At 42.9% G+C, this 18,982-nt stretch overlaps 1 protein-coding gene across 1 annotated transcript in view; it reads left to right on the top strand.

The window, feature by feature from the left end:
* Positions 1 to 18,982, top strand: part of ATRN (attractin) — a 143,774-nt gene that overhangs the window by 44,165 nt on the left and 80,627 nt on the right. Inside the window, exons 4-12 of the mRNA XM_077782656.1 lie at positions 2,098 to 2,226; positions 4,135 to 4,340; positions 5,811 to 5,979; positions 7,330 to 7,420; positions 8,526 to 8,769; positions 10,063 to 10,246; positions 12,500 to 12,654; positions 16,770 to 16,854; positions 18,329 to 18,549. Coding sequence (XP_077638782.1) covers positions 2,098 to 2,226; positions 4,135 to 4,340; positions 5,811 to 5,979; positions 7,330 to 7,420; positions 8,526 to 8,769; positions 10,063 to 10,246; positions 12,500 to 12,654; positions 16,770 to 16,854; positions 18,329 to 18,549 — 1,484 coding nt within the window. The remainder of the gene's footprint in view (positions 1 to 2,097; positions 2,227 to 4,134; positions 4,341 to 5,810; positions 5,980 to 7,329; positions 7,421 to 8,525; positions 8,770 to 10,062; positions 10,247 to 12,499; positions 12,655 to 16,769; positions 16,855 to 18,328; positions 18,550 to 18,982) is intronic.

Below are 18,982 nucleotides of genomic sequence, written 5' to 3' on the forward strand. Positions count from 1 at the left end.
TTGCCTTGGAAAATGGGGCTGAGGCTGGGGAAAGGTGGATCTGTACAGGAAAACAGCAGCTGACTGTGAACAGGGGGTGGTAGACAATGTGCTGTACATGGATTCAATAGACTTTGAATTTGTGCCCACTTTGCCTTTTGTATGAGGGAGGAATCAACTTTTACTTTTTTTTGGTTTTGTCAGGCTTCTGTTAAGTGAAAAATAAACATTCCCTCTCAGATGCAAAGTATTTAGTGCAATAGGTAAATAGGAAGTAGTTACTTTTTTTGAAACTCATTTCAGTTTGTCATTTTACTCCAATTATTTTGATAAACCATTATATAAATCTGTAGTGTGTCTGGAATACTGTAGATAGTCTTGCCCAGCATCTTTGCTTCTCTGTGCCAGTCCTGGAAAACTAAAAGACTGGAGGATCTCAGAGGAACTGGAAGGGTGAGAGAAACAGCCAAAGGCATCCAGAAGTGTGAATTAAAGAATGAGGTGGGTGTTGAGAGTGTGACAGGCTGCTATGATAGAAAAGACAACAAACATGGATATGATTAGCCACGTGGAGCTTATAAAATAAGGGATGATGAGAAGATGTGGGGCAGTTGAAATGCCAGAGGCATGAGATGGCATCCAGAGGGACCTAGGCATGCTTAAGGACTGGCAGTGTAGGAACTTCATGAGATACAGCAAGGTCAAGAGCAAGGTCCTGCATCAGACTGGAGCAATCCTGAGTAAGAGAACTGACTGGGGGATGGAGGGATTGAGAACAGCCCTGGGGAGGAGGACTTGGTGATGCTGGTGGGTAAGAAACTACACATGCCCTGGCCTTGTGAGCTGGGAGCCAGAAAGTCCCCATGCCCTGGGCTGATCTTGGCGTGGGCAGCAGGGTAGGGCACCTGTGCCTCTCAGGTGAGAGCTCACCTGCAGAGCTGCCCCAGTCCTGGGGCAGGAGGACCTGGAGCTGCTGGAGAGAGCCCAGAGGAGGCCCTGGAGCTGCTCCTGGTCTGGAGCCCCTCTGCTCTGGAGCCAGGGTGGCAGAGCTGGGAATGTTCCCCTGGAGAAGGGAAGGCTCCAGGCAGAGCTCAGAGCCCCTTGCAGGGCCTGGAGGGGCTCCAGGAGAGCTGGAGAGGGACTGGGGACAAGGGACAGAGGGACAGGACCCAGGGAATGGCTCCCACTGCCAGAGGGCAGGGATGGATGGGATCTTGGGAATTAGGAGCTTTTCCCTGTGAGGGTGTGAGGCCCTGGCACAGGGTGCTCAGATTGCTGTGACTGCCCCTTGATCCCTTGAGTGTCCAAAGACAGACTGGATGTTGGGGCTGGGAACAGCCTGGGATAGCAGAGGGTGTCCCTGCCATGGCAGGGGCTGAAGGAGAGGAGTCTCTGATTTAAGCCTCTAATGCAAACCAGTCTGTGATTCCATGGCTGATAGTTCTTGTTTCTCATAGAAAAGGAACCCAAGAGGCAGCAAGTCAAAAATGAGTAGAATAATCCTTTTTCTGCTGTTATAGAGTTAAATTGTTAACCTCACTGCTGCAGATTTTTTAGGTGAAAAAGATACAAATGATTAAGAAATGAATTGAATAGAAGCATGATAAGTGGTTTGTTTAACTGTGCTGGCTTGGATGCATTCTCCAGGTCTATGCATCTGAACCCTGGTGTCTGGATTTGGATTACACATCACACAATGCTCTGTGCTTGCTTGGCTTGTCACAGCCTTTCCCAGTCATTTTTGTAGCCCACAGTCAGGAGGAGCTCAGCAGACCTTTAGTTTAACTTTGTAATACAGATTTTATTCTTTTGGGATACATTAATTTCCATTTCCAAACGTGCCACCTTGTTTTATGAATGGGACCTGCTTAATTCTTTGCTGAATAACAAGGGAGGGAAAGGTTTTTTATATGGACATTCTATATAGCTTCAGGTTAAATACTTCCAACATACATTTATTTGAGTCCACAAATTCACTGTATTTCAAATAATGGAAATACATTGAGTTTCAATTAATTTTTTGAAATTCATTTATTTTATTGAAAGTAGTGGTGCATTCACTCTTGTTGCTTTGCTCCCTTTTATTTTACTTCTGATATTGTTCTTTTACTTTTCCAGTGGTCTTATTGTTCCTGAGAAAGACAGCAATGAAACAGTACCTGAAGTTGTAGCTACTTCTGGATATGCTCTTCTACATTTCTTCAGTGATGCTGCCTATAATCTCACAGGGTTTAACATCACCTATAAGTAAGTGGCACCACTCCACAGGGATGCTGCAGGTTGAGCAAAAGGAGTTTTCCCCTTTTCTTACTTTTGTCTTGAAATTAGAAATTGCCATTGAAGTATGTAATTATGAGCAGACAACTGGAATTAGATTTTTATCTTTATTATACCTTGCAACAGCTAATAAGTGGCATGTGCTCAATGTTACAACTTGTCAGTTTTAAGTGTGGACGAATGTTTGCTCCAAAAGTCATCCTATTATTTATTTTATGTTATTAGCTCAATTTGATTTTATCTAATCAACAAGAATTGATGTTTTGTGCACGTCTGTGCTCCTGAGTGTTCTGCAGAGATACTCTAGCACAAACACACTTCCATCAGCCACACATTTCACTTGAGACACTGGGCTGTACGTGCTCTTGAGGGTCCTTACCCTTGGGATTTGCTTTCTTATTCGATCCCTGGATTTAATCCCTTCATCTGGCTTCTTTTTATTCTGGACTGGTTTTATATTCTTTCATTCATGTTCTAAACAGATGGGTGCTTTCTGTTCACTGACATCTATTTAGTCCTCATTGATGAGCTTTTTAAAAATGATTCTGTTATGCTCCCTAATTCATCAACTGCTTTTAGAAAGGTTTTGTCTTGAGATAAATGTGTGGACATACTCACAAAGATGGAAGGTTTTGGTTCTGTAGGGATCATGAGCTTTAGATTTTTTTTTGCTCCTACAGATGCAAGTTATGTTTGTGCCACACTGGGAGATTTAATTTGGGAGTAACCTGCAGAAGGTCTTGCCTCTTTCAGAAAAAGCAGCAGGAAAAACTTCAGTCATAACTGACTTATTGCAAAAGTTGACTTTCTCTTAAAATGTGGAGCTTAGTTTTTTAATATCAAGTCTGAGTGCTTTCATCCTTAGTAAGAACACAAATATGTGCTTTATAACCTACATACTAGTGAATTTTTTAAAAATATAGGGCATCCAGCACCCCTTGAAAGCTCCAGAATAAGATGAGGAGCCTATGCAAAGTTGCTGGGACCAGAGGAGCTGAAGAGACAGTGTTTTCCAAGTCTGGCTGATTGCATAAACCAGGACTCCATCTACTGTCAGCTGTTGGATTTGCACCATTGCAATAAAATACTGTCCTCAAGAACAGTATTTTTTTAATTCTTCACTTTCTTCATAATTTCAAACAATTTTCAAGTGCTGTTTTGTCTTCTGGTTCTTAGGTTGCTTTGTAAGATTCTTCCAGCAAGTAGATAGAATGGTACATACCAGTTTTCATAGTTACTACTGAGTGTAGGGAGTAGTTCAGTGAACACTTGTGAAATTATGCCTTGGAGCCGGTGACAGTGAGAATATGGGTACTAAATCCCATCTGTAAATTATTCTGGTTGATACGCCAGCAAAAACTGGAGTCTGGAAATTATTATGATCTCAAAATTTGGACCTTTACCAAGGTTGTATCTGGTTTTGCCTCAGCTACATTACAGATATTATAAAATCAGGAATTATTCAAACCAGGCATGTCTTTGGCTTGGGTTTCATCTCCAGTAGTTCTTTTGGTAAGCAGATCCCAGAATAGCACCTAATTGTGAGCAGTTTAAGTATAAATTCACAGACACCACAGCAGCCTTATACTCTGATTGAAGTCCTCACTTACTGTTTTAAGGCAAGTAGTTTGCCTTACAAATGGCTAAAAATCATATTGATAATTTTCTCAGAAGAACTGCGACTTTAACTTGTGCAATGAGGCAGTTTTTTAGGAATAGAGTACTAATCTCTACAGGTGCATTACACCAGGTAGCAGATGACTCTCTTTTGGTTTGTAATGATGTATATTCACTTTGTTCATCATCACTCTTGCATTTGTTAATAATTCTTGAAAATCTCTTTCCTTCCTGACGAGCTGCTTTGTGCTCTGTCCCCAGTTTCAATGTGTGCCCCAATAACTGCTCTGGCCAAGGGGAGTGCAGGCTCAACAGCAGCACCATGGCCCCGCAGTGCGAGTGCGCCGAACGCTGGAAGGGAGAGGCCTGTGACATTCCCTACTGCCCGGGGAACTGCGGGGCTCCTGAGAGGGGCCACTGCAGCCTCAACGGCTCCAAAGCATGTGTGTGCTCTGCAGGCTGGCAAGGTGAGTCTCCTGCTGGGTACACAGAACTTTGGGGGTGTATTTTCTATGTATGGAGCTGGCAGTTTAACTGGGAGGACGTGGGAATATTCTGCATGACAAGGAATTTTGACTAGGAACAGAGTATTTGCTTTTTAAATTTAAAAGATCATACTTCATTTGTAAGGATGGATATGCTGGAGAGAGGACACAGAGAAGCTCCAAGGGCTGGAGCCTCTCAGCTCTGGAGATAGTTTGGGAGAGCTGGGGGTGTGGAGAAGAGAAGGCTCCAGGGAGACTTGAGAGCCACTTCCAGTGCTCAGAGGGCCTCTGTGAGAGCTGGAGAAGGATGTTGGACAAAGGCCTGGAATGCCAGGATAACGGGGAATGACTTTAAATTGAAACTGGGCTGGTTTAGAGTTGATGTAAGGAAGAAGTTTTTTACAATGAGTGTGATGACACCCTGGCACAGGGTGCCCAGAGCAGCTGTGGCTGCCCCTGGATCACAGAATCACAAGATTGGAAGAAACCTTCAAGATAAAGTCCAACCCCTTCCCTGACACTTCAACTAAACCATGACACCAAGTGCCACATCCAGTCTTTTTTTAAACACATCCAGGGATGGTGACTCCACCACCTTCCTGGACAGGCCATTCCAAAACTTTTTCATTCTTTCTATGAAAAACGTTTTCCTGATATCCAACCTATATTTCCCTTGAAGCAGCTTGAGGCTGTGACCTCTGGTTCTGTGAGTTCCTGGAGAAAGAGCCCAAGCCCAGCTGCCCACAGGCACCTTTCAGGAGCTGTGGGGAGTGCTGAGGTCACCCTGAGTCTCCTTTTCTCCAGGCTGAGCACCCCCAGCTCCCTCAGCCGTTCCTCACAGGGCTTGTGTTCCCAGCCCCTCTCCAGCCTCGTTGCCTCCTCTGGATATGCTCAAGCATCTCAATCTCCTTCCTAAGCTGAGGGGTCAGGACTGGACACAGCACTCAAGGTGTGGCTTCACACTGGCAGTGTCCAAGGCCAGGTTGGACACTGGGGCTTGGAGCACTCTTGGGATGGTGGAAGGTGTCCCTGCCATGGCAGCGGGGTGGAAGGGGGATCTTTTCAACGCATCCCAGTGTGTGATTCTGTGGTTTTTTTACAATTGCTTTTAAAAGCAACTTTGTCACCATCCAAAGTGGGACTAATTTATGGTATACAGACATCCCTTCAAGCCTCATTCCTATGCACCTGAAGCAAATTTGAGCCTAGTTGCCATAGTTGACCTGTTTGAACATGTGAAATGCCTTGTTCTTGTGTCCAGCTGAGCTGATCTGCCACACCCAACTTGGCAGTGATCTGGCCTGAACATACATGTTTCCTTTGCAAAAACCTACTGACATGTAAGAATTAATCTCGTATTAAATGCAACGAGCTACAGCACTAGCAGGAGACTGACCTCCAGCTGAAATACAGGATTTGGAAAAAACCCGCTTTTAAACCTTCTTTTCCCAGGTCCTGGCTGTTCAATTCGTCTTCCTGCAAACCAGTCGTTTTGGACCCGGGAAGAATACAGTCTTCCAAAACTTGCTAGGGCATCTCACAAAGCCATTATCCATGACAATAAAATGTGGATTGTTGGAGGTTATGTCTTCAATCATTCTGACTCTCAGAAGGTTTTAGCGTGAGTAAAAACCCATATAACAAAAACTAAAGATAGGAACACAGATTTGAGAGTTATTTTTAGGAAATGCCACCTGACGTGCTGTGCTTTGGTCTGTGCTTCATTTCCAAGGGAAAACAACTGTAATAACTCAGGCTCACGTTTGAGATGGGGGATGCTAATTTTGGAAAAGAAAAGCATAAGGTTCCTGATGTTCAGTGAGCTTTTGATTCATCTATGTCTGACAGCATTTAACTATTCTCTGTATATTTCTGGGCCAGCTCCTAAATTATATCTAGCCCCTATTCAAAGAGGGTTATTTTGCTTCAGTGATTTTAGCCCTTTGCTATGTTGTGTTTGTGTGACTTGAGTTTTTGGCTCCTTAATTAACACCTACAGATTACTCTGGATGGTTATCCACAGTGGACGGGACACCAAACAGGGAATGGCATTAGGATGAGGGCATTTATGCAATTGTTTGAGGAGGTTTAACAGTAACTGAAATATAAAGTAATAATTGTGTACTTCATGGAAATACTCCATTAAAAAAAAAAAAAAACAGCTTTTGTATTGTTTTAGGGCAGATTTAGGCAGAAGCTGGATTTTTTTCCAGAGATACTCACATACCTCACTTTGATGGACCTAAGTGAGAGCTGTGTATTCTGCACTCACATCCTGAGGGAATAGTTCTTATAGGGGAAGAGAAGCTGAAAACACACATTTAAATGTAGAGCAGTTGCTAGTTGCACCCACAATTTACTCCTCCGAAGTCACACCTTGTTTTTTAATAGGATACCCTATGGCTTTGTTGAATGGTTTCTCAGATGATTTTATCTCACAAGGCCCCAAGCTTGGCAAATATAGTGCTGAGGGTTTATGCTATTTTAAGCATGAATGGCAAAGATATTTTAAAAGTGTTTTTTAAGCACTTGCAGAGTTTTTTTAATCAAGTAGTTGAAAATCACCTAAGTTTAGTGTAAAGTTTTCCTACTTTTTTGAGGGAGAAGTGGTGTAGGTTGTCACAGCTTAATAGGTAATGCACTAGCTCTTGGGTTTTTATGGAAAAGAAAACAGGATAAAGGAAATCAATATATGGATGTTGAGTAACAGAGCAGGCTCAACTTTTTTTATCCCATAAGTAATTTGTTTGAGCTTTGTGCATGCTGAAATCATGGCAGGATTTATTATTTCAGTAAATAATTATATCTAAATATATCTATTATCTACATATATATATATCTAGATCTGTTAATAGCTAGATAATAAACTATATTGGTAAATAATTTTCCCCAAATCTTAGAAAGGACAAGCAATCATATTCTTAGCTTTAATACCTAATCCTTGGAAAGTAATTCAGTTTTAATTATACAGGTATGATCTAATTTCTGAAGAGTGGCTTCCACTGAACAGCTCTGTGAACTCAGTAGAGATGAGATATGGTCATTCGTTGGCATTGCACAAGGTAAGTTCAGTTTTCCAGACTCACTTCCCAGCTGATTTCCCTTTCTTCTCTGCTGCTTCCCACTCCTTGTCCCAGATCAGCTTTGCTTTGGGAGAAGTGTTCCTCATTCAGAGGCTTGTCCATGCTTAGCCCAGGCTGTACCCTTGTGCTCCAGGGAACCCTAGGAAGTCTGTAGTGTCTCTGCCTATGTGCTCCTTCTTTGCCCTTTTTCCAGAGCTTTAGAGTGTGATATTTGAGGCCACTGAGTCCATTATTTCCTTCTTCCTGTCTGTGCTGACAACAATGCCTGAGGCTGAGTTTGCTGGAGTTCCCCAGCTGTTTTTTATGTAGATCACATGAATATTTTTATGAGCTCTGTTGTCCAAGACACCAAAGCAAGAGTTGGGGTATTAGGGATTTTTGTTACTTGCTCTGCAAATAAATTTGTGAATCTAATCTTCCAACATCTGACACAGCAAGTGGACTTGACTATTTTTTCCTCTTTTCTCACCTGTGTGTCTTGCTGTGAGTGCAGACCATATGAGAGCAGGATGGCAAAGTCTGTGGAAAGGAAATGAGCTGAACCTTTATTGACCTTTGTGTTTTGGAATGTTGTTTAGCTCAAACAGTGCAGCCCTAGGCAAAACTTAATCATAAATACTCAAAAAACTCCACGCACCGTCATGCACAAACAGCACTTGAAGAACCTCAAAGCATGGAAATTCATTATGGAATCCCAGAATAGTTTGGGTTGGATGGGAATTTAAAGATCATCTAGTCCCAATCCACTGCTGCAGGCAGACACCTTCCACTGTCCCAGGCTGCTCCCAGCCCCAGTGTCCAGCCTGGCCTTGAGCACTGCCAGGGATCCAGGGCAGCCCCGGCTGCTCTGGGCATCCTGTGCCAGGGCCTCACACCCTTCCAGGGAACAATTCCTTCCCAACATCCCATCCATTCCTGGCCTCTGGCAGTGGGAAGCCATTGCCTGTGTCCTGTCCCTCCATGCCTTGTCCCCAGTCCCTCTCCAGGGGACTTTACTAAGTAACTTTAGAGCAGTAGCTTCATTGCTTACCAAGCAGCCCTTTCCTAAATGCTGCATTCTGTGCCCTCATGTGCGTTCTTTCAGGATAACATCTACATGTATGGCGGAAAGCTGGATGCCACGGGGAACGTGAGCAGCCAGCTGTGGGTGTTCCACATCCCCAGGCAGAGCTGGGCCATGCTGGCACCCCGGACCAAGGAGCAGTACGCTGTGGTGGGGCACTCGGCCCACGTGGTCACCCTGCGGGACAACAGCACCGTCATGCTGGTCCTCTTCGGGCACTGCCCCCTCTATGGCTACATCAGCAATGTCCAGGAGTACAACCTGGGTGAGTGAGGGAGGGATGCAGCCCTCCTGCCTGGCCCTGACACTGTGCAGCTACTTTGCAGCTTATTTAAGCCACTCCTGTTCAGATAGGAAACACAGGCAAATGTGTTTTCCTCCTCCTGTTTGCATGTACAAGAAGTGGAGCCTAATGGATTTGTAGAACCCAATGAGCAGGCAGCCACGTGCCTTCAGCTTTATACACGGAGTTAGATCCCAAAGATATCAAGCTGTAATTGAGAGGTAAAGCAGGGCAACTCTGGAACAATTTAGATTAGTTTTTCTCTCTTCTTCTGACAAAACAAACACTTCTGAAATTATTTTTTAATTCTGCAAATATAGTAATGGTTGTAACACTTCAGACCAAATGTCTGCTTAACCTGACACCCATGTCCCCAGCAGCAGATGCTGTAGGAAACAGGTGCTGAATTTCTGGATTCTGATATCCTGGAATAGTCCAGGCTCTGATTTTAGGATCTAGAGATTTCTAGTGTAACCAGCGGAGAAGCACAGGAAGTTTTCCAGGCAAACTGAACTTGTACCTAGCTCAGAAAGGGAAGCACATTCCTGGCTCCATGGACCATGTCAGGATTGTAGTTAGGCACAGGAAGTTCACAATTGGAGTGTGCTGGCTATTCTCAGGAATAGTGGCCCTTTCTGCCATGTGTGATCTTGGAGACTGTTCACTTCCTTTGCCTTTGGTGTGCCTGCCATGCCTGAATTGGAAAGCTTGTATAGGGTTTCATTCAGCACTTACTACAGAGATTTGATGCGTAATGTGGTATTTCTATTTCAGTTACCATTGTAATATGTCTAAAGTGCTTCATACCAATGTTATTTTAGTGAGTGAGATATAGGATCATGAATCACATATTAGTTTTTAACTGCAGTGTTCTTCACAGTCAGACTTGGCTTCAGTGCTTGTCTGGCTTTATATATATATTTATATATATATAAAAAGTAAAAGTGCTCTTGAGTCCCATTCCAAATCAAGTCACAGTGCTGGCATTTTCATGTCATTGAAATACAATCTATTATTTGTCTACTTTTTATTTCTCATTTACTTAGCTTGTCTGCAAAATGTAAAAAATGACTGTAGAAGAGCTATTTCTGCTCCAATTAAAAATACTTGGCAATGCTTCTTGTCAACAGCCTTTTTGAAGGGGAATATTTTTGGATACCAAGTGATAGAGACAATGTCTAGATCTGAGTCAGGGGAATCCCAATTTATTTCACCATGATGTTGATGAGTCACATGGACAGAAATGAACCATGTTTTGTCACTCATATTTTTCAGTGACAAATACCTGGAGCATCTTGCAGACGAGTGGCGCTCTGGTGCAAGGAGGATATGGTCACAGCAGTGTTTATGATCCAAATACAAGATCAATCTATATCCATGGGGGTTACAAAGCCTTCAGTGCCAACAAGTACAGGCTGGCAGATGATTTGTACAAATATGAAGTTGATTCCCGCATGTGGTAAGTGGTTCTTCTTCTGTCTTTTTCCTGTTTACTGCCCTGTCAGTTTTGTTTGTAGTGAACAAGAGGATGGGTATTTGATGAAGGTACAGTGGTTTATGTCTACCTGAATTCAGGATAGATGCTGTGCTCTTGGAACTCTTGTTTTTATGTCCCCTTATGAATGAGGATGATATAATCAATATAATCAAGGCTGTGAACAAACCAAGAAATCCATTTTAATCTATTGTTTGATTCAAGCTGAAAAGAAAAAATATTTGATGTTTTTTTCTTGCTAGCCATACAGGCTGTGCATATTAGTGCAGTTACTGCAGTCAAGCGAGTGATAATCCATTCTGCAGTTAAGACTGTAAAAGAATTTCTATTATAACCCTATTTTCTTCTAGCTCTGTAACTGTTTGAAATGTTCATTTCTTAAGCTGAAATCTTCTGTGATTTGTTGCTGCCCAAAGGTGAGTTTTATTAAAAAGCTATAGCTGCACTTCACAGCCTGGAGCAACAGAGGTGAAATACATTTTCCTTAATTCTGTGTTTTTCTTAATGTTGATTCTAAAGGCTCCTGACTGTCTTTTGGGTAACACATGTAAATTTGAGTCACTACATCTCTTATTGAGTGTTAAAATAGCTTGTGTTTCTGCAACATCTGTTTGTGAGTTTGTACTGATGAGGAAGGTAATGAGTGACTAATTTCCAGCCCCCTTCCTTCCCACTGAATTGTATACACAGAAATAACCCCACTTCCTCTCTGGATTAATTTGATCTTCCAACTCCAGCTGCGGAGTGGACAAATCTGGCTGAGTAGGCAGAAACTTAACAAATGTGACATTGTTCTTCCAAACTCCTGCAGCACCAATTTTCTTTTGCCACATTTATTTTGTCAGTCTGGCAAGCCCTGTTGAACACGTGGAGAGTATAGGACTGTTCATCTCTACCTCTGTTTTTTTTTTGTGTCATTCACTCTTTCTTTTATTCTTGAGTGATTTAGGCCCACTTTTCCTTATTAAATCTCATGAACTTCCCATGGGCCCTCATCTTGAGATCCTCCAGGTCCCTGTGGAAAAAATCCTGTCCCTCAGGCGTGTCAGCCACACTTTCAGCATGATGTCTCCTATTGGAACGGACCTTAAAACTCAACCCATTCCAGCCCCTGCCATGGCAGGGACACCTTCTGTTATCCCAGGCTGCTCCAAGCCCTGTTCAGGCTGTCCTTGGGCATTGCCAGGGATCCAGGGGCAGTCCCAGCCGCTCTGGGCACCCTGTGCCAGGGCCTCACCTCCCTCCCAGGCAACAATTCCTAATACCCAAGATCCCATCCAGCCCTGCCCTCTGACAATGGGAGCCATTCTCTGGGTCCTGTCCCTGCAGGCCTTGTCCCCAGGTCCTCTTCAGCTCTCCTGGAGCCCCTTCAGGGACTCTGAGCATTCCCTGGAATTTTCCCTTCTCCAGGGGAACATTCCCAGCTCTGCCAGCCTGGCTCCAGAGCAGAGGGGGTCCAGCCCTGGAGCAGCTCTGGGGCCTCCTCTGGGCTCTCTCCAGCAGCTCCACGTCCTCCTGCTGTTGGCCCCAGGGCTGGGGCAGCTCTGCAGGTGGGCTCTCACCTGAGGGCACAGGGACGGAGTCCCCTCCTTCAACAGACATCCTCTCAGAAAAGTAAGAAAATTCTCCAAAAGATGATCCTCTGTGTTCAGTGCCATCACTGCTACTGATTGAAGTTGAGATCAGCAGTGAGTTTGATTAGTGATTCCCATGATTTAGTCACCGATGAGCGAGCTGCATGTTGCGCAGGTATTAACCTGTAGGGCTCCATTTTCAGGAACTATATAGATTTCCTTAAAATAGAATTTTTAGTTGTGGGCAGAGATGCTGCCCAGTGTGAAAGACTTCTTTGGGTTGCTATAAAAGCAGAGTTACTACAAAATATTAGAGTCTTCCCAGGTTGACTGTGTTCAAAAGACAAGTGTGAAAACTTCAGAATCCCTAGGGGAAGAATTGATGGTTTGAAGATCCACAGCTTTGGAAAGAGGCTCTCATAGGTATATTTCTCCTATAAATTGGCAAAGCAAATAGAAAGATGAGAATGAAATTACAGGTGGAATTGAACAATGTGGAATGTAATTGTTAAGTAGCTCATTAGGAAAAGTAGTTAGATACTATTCTCACCCTCAAAGTGTTCTTCAGCTTGGATTTATGGAGTGTTTTGCCTTTGCCAGGTACTTAGCAGTCTCATTAACAGATATATTTTAATTTCTGAAGGACTATTCTCAAAGACAGCCGATTTTTCCGCTACTTGCACACAGCTGTGATAGTTAGTGGGACCATGCTGGTGTTTGGAGGAAACACTCACAACGACACCTCCATGAGCCACGGAGCCAAGTGCTTTTCTTCGGATTTCATGGCCTATGATATTGGTAAGTTCTTGCAGAAATAATAACTAACACTCAAATACTTGGCTGTTCCCAGGGAGCTGTCCTCAGTTTGCCTCCAGAATGCTGGTTTATGGTGAGTGTGTTATCCCAAATGCTGCTGGGCATGGGGATCTGCAATCAGGAGAGACTCATAACCTTGCTACACAATTCTAAGCACATGAGGTGCAGTGATTTCCAGTTACAGACAGCAGCAGTTCCTTTGTCAATAGTTTATACACAGCCTTTGACATTAAAAATTTAGTTTTAAACTGTGTATTGTTACGGAATCATAAAACCATGGAATCATTAAGGTTGGAAAAAACCTTTAAGATCAGCAAGTCCAACTGGCAACCTGGCATTTTCACCACTAAACCATGTCCTCAAGTGCCCCATCCACATGTTTTTTGAACACTTCCAGAGATGGTGACTCCATCACTGCCCTCAGCAGCTTGTTTCAGTGTTTTGCAACCCTCAACATGAAAAAATACTTCCTAATATCTAATCTACATCTTCCCTGGCCCAAGTTGAGGTTGTTTCCTGTCTTGCTATCTCAGCCATAAATCTATTCTGATATTTTGAGTGTGTTTTAATCTATGATTGATCAAAAAATCAAGTTCTTAGGACAGTTACGAGCATTAGACCCTGCTGAAACTCAGCCTGTACACTGCACTGCTTTATTCAATCATAAAGCCAAATTATTAGGTTGGACTTGCTGAGTTTCAGCAGCCAGGAGAGGGCAACATTTATTTGTGGATTTGGATTCCAGAGACTTGAGTTTAAGAAGAACAAGGAAAGATGAGGTGAAATTACATAAAAGAAGGTACATACATATGCAGATAATTCACACTGGGGAAGAATGCCACTCTGTACTCTGAGATTCACCTTTTGCTCTCAGAATGCCCTAAATGTGGCTTCTCTGAAGTCTCTAAGTGACTGTCCACCAAGATCTCCTGGTTAGTGAGAAGAAAGTGCAAGTAAATACTTGGGCCATCAGGGTTTGGTATCCTTGTGCCCTTTTGCTCTCTGTTATATCATTCCATTCTGCCTCCTGTGATTTCTAGTTACATCCCTCTGGAATCTTTGTGTGCTCCTAGCTAGCTTTATTTTTTTTTTTTTTTTTTTTTTTTCATTGAGGAGTTAAAATGAAGTATTTCACCAGGTTGGATGGAACTTGGAGCAGCCTGGTCTCATGGAAGGTGTTCCTACCCATGGCTCAGAGCTAAAATGAGATTGTTTTAAGGTGCCATCCAACCCAGAGTATTTTATCATTCTGTGGCAGTCATAAACAGTTTGATTTTTTTAAACATTGGTAGCAACAGTGATAGATTTTTCTTTCTGCATTCTGCTATCTGCCCTGACCTATTGAACTCTCTGTTAGGTGTAAAACACAAATTACATTAATTTGACAGAATATGCCAGTAATGATGTTCATTTGGATTCAGTTTAGGTAACATGTTGCATGACATGAGTGGTGTGGTCATTGTCCCCATTTCTTAGCAGACATACACTGTGGAGCTTATATTGGTTTTATGTCACATAGTGAGTGAGAGGTGTTCTTGAGTCCCCTCATTCCTTAGAGAAGAGATTCTCAACCTGAAAAGAGCAGCTTTTTTTTCAGAAATGAGACCACCTCTGTTCTCTTCATTGCAGGAGCCATTGTGCATGATTTCCCTTGTCCCATGTGACTAGGAATGCAATAGGGTGGTGGCTCATAATTTGTGTCACAGCAGAAACACTTTTCAGTAGTTCTTCATGCATGATTTCTGCAGTAATTAATTACCCTGGTCATGTTCCTGTTGGTCTCCGTGGGAATAAGCCCATATAACCCCCCTGTTATCTATCCCTTGGTGTTCCCAAGGCACGAGAAAACCAAGCAAGGTCAGTTGATACTGACAGCCTTCAGTGAAGAGGCTTAGTAATTGTCTTTATTCCCTACTTTTGTAGAACGCTGTCTGGCTGGTTTACTGTTTTTTTTACATCTTGTTGATTAGCCATCAGGATTGATTAATGATCACAGTGATGGTTGGAAGACTGGGGAGAAGTGGAATTAAACCCAGTCTGAAACAAATGCTTCAAACCCAGGTCTTCTCCTTAACCTTTGTCATTAAAACTTATTTTGATAGTAACTAATTTTATTTACATCATCAATTTTTTCTGGTCTTCCCTCCTCAAATTTCCAAGTAATCAGAACGCATGCACTGAGTATTGGGAGGACATAAAACCTTTTTTCTGTGTGGGGCAATGCTAACAGTTTGCACTGAGATGTGTTCTAGGGGTGAGCAATAAAAATTCTTGAATGCTTCTTGTCCTTTATGCTCTACTTGACCAGCTTGGGTTGGGTGAGCACTTGGGCAGAGCTGTCTCTCAGTATTTTCCCTATTTTCTGCACACTGAAATGGCCAATTAGCTCTTCCTGTCCCCAAAATTGGTCTCTCTGGCGTTTGTCGAAGTTTCCTGCTCTGCAGCAGCTTTGTGTGGAAAAATGCCTCACTTAATCCTCCACCTGCTACTTACGTAAAAGTGCTGTGTTTAAATGGATCTTTTCTCCCCACAGAAGAGAAACTAAAACTCTTCTATTTACCCAATGAAAATTCTGATTCTGATGGCAAGCATAGGGAGATGCTGGATGGTTTGTAGCTGATATGTTCTGTTTGAACAGTGCATTTTATAAATCCCAGCATTGTAAGTTTTAGGTTAAGTCAGGAAGGAGAAGATTCTTGTAGTCTCAGAATTACTTGGTTTCTCCAATATTTGATCTCTGGTTAAAAATGGCAAAGAGGCTTAGAAAACAAAATATTCAGGCCTTCTATTAATCTAGAAAAACATGTTTCTTGGCCTCACATAACAACTTGATGGCTAAAAAATTGCTAATTGCTTCAGTTTTTCTGAAGTCTTCTATTAAAAATTGGAACCATCATGCTTGGCTTGAGAGTGGTGCTGGGCTAGGTTAAAGTCTTTGAAAATGGAGCAAATGGCATGTAGAAATAAATTCCAAAATCACAATTTATCAAAGTACTAAACCTATGTCTTCTGTCTTTTCTTTATCAGTACTCTTGAACAAAATTGCTCTGCATCTGTTGTTTTATCCAACAATTCTCCAAATAAATTTAGTAAAAAATTAAAACTTTGTTTCTTTGCCCTTTCAGTTTATCCATGGACTAGTTTGGTTTGTGCGCTTTTTTTTTCCCAGAGGGTCAGTCCACAACACAATGGTTTCATCTCATATTAAAGAGTCTTAGGAGTATTTGAGGGCCCTGTAGATCTTTACAGAAGATTGACTTTTCTGTCTTAATTGCATAAATTGTATCCAAGTGCCTCTGGGATATTGGCCCGCAAGGTGATCCATTCTCTTATTGAAGTTTTAAGTGTTATGAATTGGACTGACTTTTTCTACTTCTGTTTCTTTGCTCAGTGGGTTACATGTTTCTTAATTTGTTTTTTTCTCCCATGCTGCCCAAAGAAAAAAAATTACCTGAGAAACCAAGTAAAAAAATGAAGCAGAACTTATAAATTTTATGGTAATAGAAAAAGATGGAATAATCTAACATTGTGTTAAAAGAGAAAAACATCCACAAATCTTTAAGCTATGATGAGTGAAAAATATTTTTTAAAAACATGGGTATCTGCCCTCTAGGAACATAATGGCAATGCAAAAAGTAAAAAAAAAGATAAGCCTCTGTTCTCAGTGATACTGGTTTGGGGCAAAACTGCAAATAATTAATGTATAAACAGATAGAACCAGAACTTGTTACATGGTGAGAAATCCTCTTGGTAAAGGAGGAAAAATAGTTTCTTCTTGTCCTGTTCCCTAGAGCAGAGCTGGACCCACCAGCTGTCCCCTCCTGGCAGGAGCTGTGCAGAGCTACGAGGTCCCTCTTGAGCCTCCTTTGCTCCAGGCTGAGCCCCCTCAGCTCCGCAGGAACTCTCCAGCCCCTTCCCAGCTCCTCAGGAACTCTCCAGCCCCTTCCCAGTTCATTGCCCTGGCCATGCTCCAGCCCCTCGGGGCCTTTGCTGGAGGATCTCAGGTACCTGGGGATCTCTCAGGAAGAAACTGCTCTGTGACTTGTCTCATTCATTGTCCAGAGAAACATTTCTGAAAGGATTTTTGTCCCTTGCAGCCTGTGATCGATGGTCTGTGCTGCCTCGCCCGGCTCTGCACCACGATGTCAACAGGTTTGGGCACTCTGCTGTGCTGTACAACAGGTAAGGGCACAGGTGTTCTGGGCTTTGGGCACAGGTGTTCTGTAGGGAATGGGCACGAGTGGATGAAGAACTGCAGCACTGGGCTGAGGGTCTGGCACAAACCTCCTTGTCCACGGAGCTTTGGGCTGCCCCATCCCTGGAAGGGTCCTAGGCCAGGTTGGATGGGGTTTGGAGCAGCCTGGTCTAGTGGAAGGTGTCCCTGCTCATGGCAGGGAGTGCAATGAGGTGGGGTTTAAGGTTCCTTCCCACCCAAACTGTTCTGTGAATCTCTAAAAATTTTCAGATCTTCAGTCTTCAGTATTCACCTGTTCCCATCAGCCCTTCTTTACTGGGCTAAACTGTCTCAGCTCGTTTAGTTTTTTCCATATTTTTATTTTTTTGTCATCATTTTTATGTATATTTCTATTTTTTAGTTATCTAGTAATTGTGCATTTAAATGTATTTCACAGTTCTCTCTTAGCTGCACTGACAACGTTTATTTCCAAATCTGAATTTCACTCAGGCTTTTTAAAATTTTTCCATGTTTCACTTTACACACCTTATCCTGTGGGACTGCTCTTCCCCTGGCACATGATGTTCAGTATTTAGGTGAACTCTTAGGTGAGATTTTTGGCTGTTAAGCCTTACAAACTGTAGTGATATCCCTGCTTCCAGATGAACAGCTGTTACTGAATCAGTGCAACCAAGTTTGAGAAGTTTATTTCATAGGAGTTCTAAAATAGAATGAAAATCATAATAAAAATACTTTTTATTCAACCAAAACTTATCTTTTCAGCTGCCTTGGACCTTCTTCACCATATTTTTAAAGGTGCATTGACAGACACAGATGCACAGAGAATTTTTGCATGACATTTTTGTGTAACTGTTAAAATTTAAGGTTTTATCTGGAGCAGCAGGGGTACTGAAGGAAATTTGAAATCCCTCACTCCTCCCTGTACAAAATATTATTTGTTTGGGGATTGTTTCAGGTTTTTTAGTTGACACAATGATTCTGCTTGGTTGTTGCCAGCCATGCAAAGTGTGATTTTCTTACAGAGGAGCAGAGAGAGTGACAGCAACAAATTGTTTTGTCACAGTTTCTGAACTCTGCTTTAATGCTATGGTACCATCTCCCAATTTTTAGCCTTCCTCTGTGTCTTGCCAGTGTAGATTACAGGAGGATCCCATATTTTTGCAGCATTTTATGTATAATCATGTTGGTCAGGTCCCCTCAAAGTTTTGGCTGGAGGGGAAGATTGGTTGATGACCTTGAATAGCTTTGACTCTGTATTGAGTCTCGCTGGGTTCTCTGAAACAGTGAAATTTGTCTGACCTTTTCTTTAGTGCCTTCCTTAACCAAGAGCTATTTATTTGGATTTATATATGCTGGCATGTAATAAAACACTTCCCTCAGACCTTAAATCCCATTTACTGGAGCAGAGCTTTGTCCATGAAAACAGCTGCGAATTTTTATCTTTGCTTCCATGTTGTCCAGCACCATGTATGTGTTTGGAGGCTTCAACAGCCTCCTCCTGAGTGACATCCTGAAGTTCACACCTGAGAGATGTGAGGCTTTTGGCAACGAGACATCCTGCCTGGGGGCTGGCCCTGGTGTCAGATGTGTGTGGGCTCCCCACCCTCCCCGCTGCATCCCCTGGGAAAATGCAACACTGCAGCAGCAACAAAAGGTCTTTGAAGACTGTCCTCCCAAGCCAGGTATGTGTTCCCTTTTCCGAAAGGTGTGCAGGCTCTTTTTCTCCTTCCAAATGCCCCCTGTGTTAATTGTGTGCCGTTCCAAGGTCAGGTTTTACACAGGGGGCCGTGGTTGGGCTTCCTTGTGTCCTGGGAGCCCTTCCTCTGGCCAAGGGTCATGGAGGTGTCGAGGTGTTTCTATCTTCTGCTCCTCAAGCTCCTTGTTCATGAGATCTTTTTCCTACCCTGCTTCTTGGACTTACTTTTCTGTCCCTAACAAGCATCACCAGCCAGGGACCAGGCCTGGACCATCATTCTGTAAATGTTTGCTCCAAGAATTGGCCTTGTGAGAGCCAAGAACTGGCTGAAGAGCACCATGGGGTGAGGAAGGGCGTCTGGATCTGGTGGAGTTATCCTGTACTCTTCAAAAGAGACAGCAGGAATACTCCTTTAGGAA

The sequence above is a fragment of the Lonchura striata genome, chromosome 4 (genome assembly GCF_046129695.1).
Source record: "Lonchura striata isolate bLonStr1 chromosome 4, bLonStr1.mat, whole genome shotgun sequence".
Taxonomy (NCBI): Eukaryota; Metazoa; Chordata; class Aves; order Passeriformes; family Estrildidae; genus Lonchura; species Lonchura striata.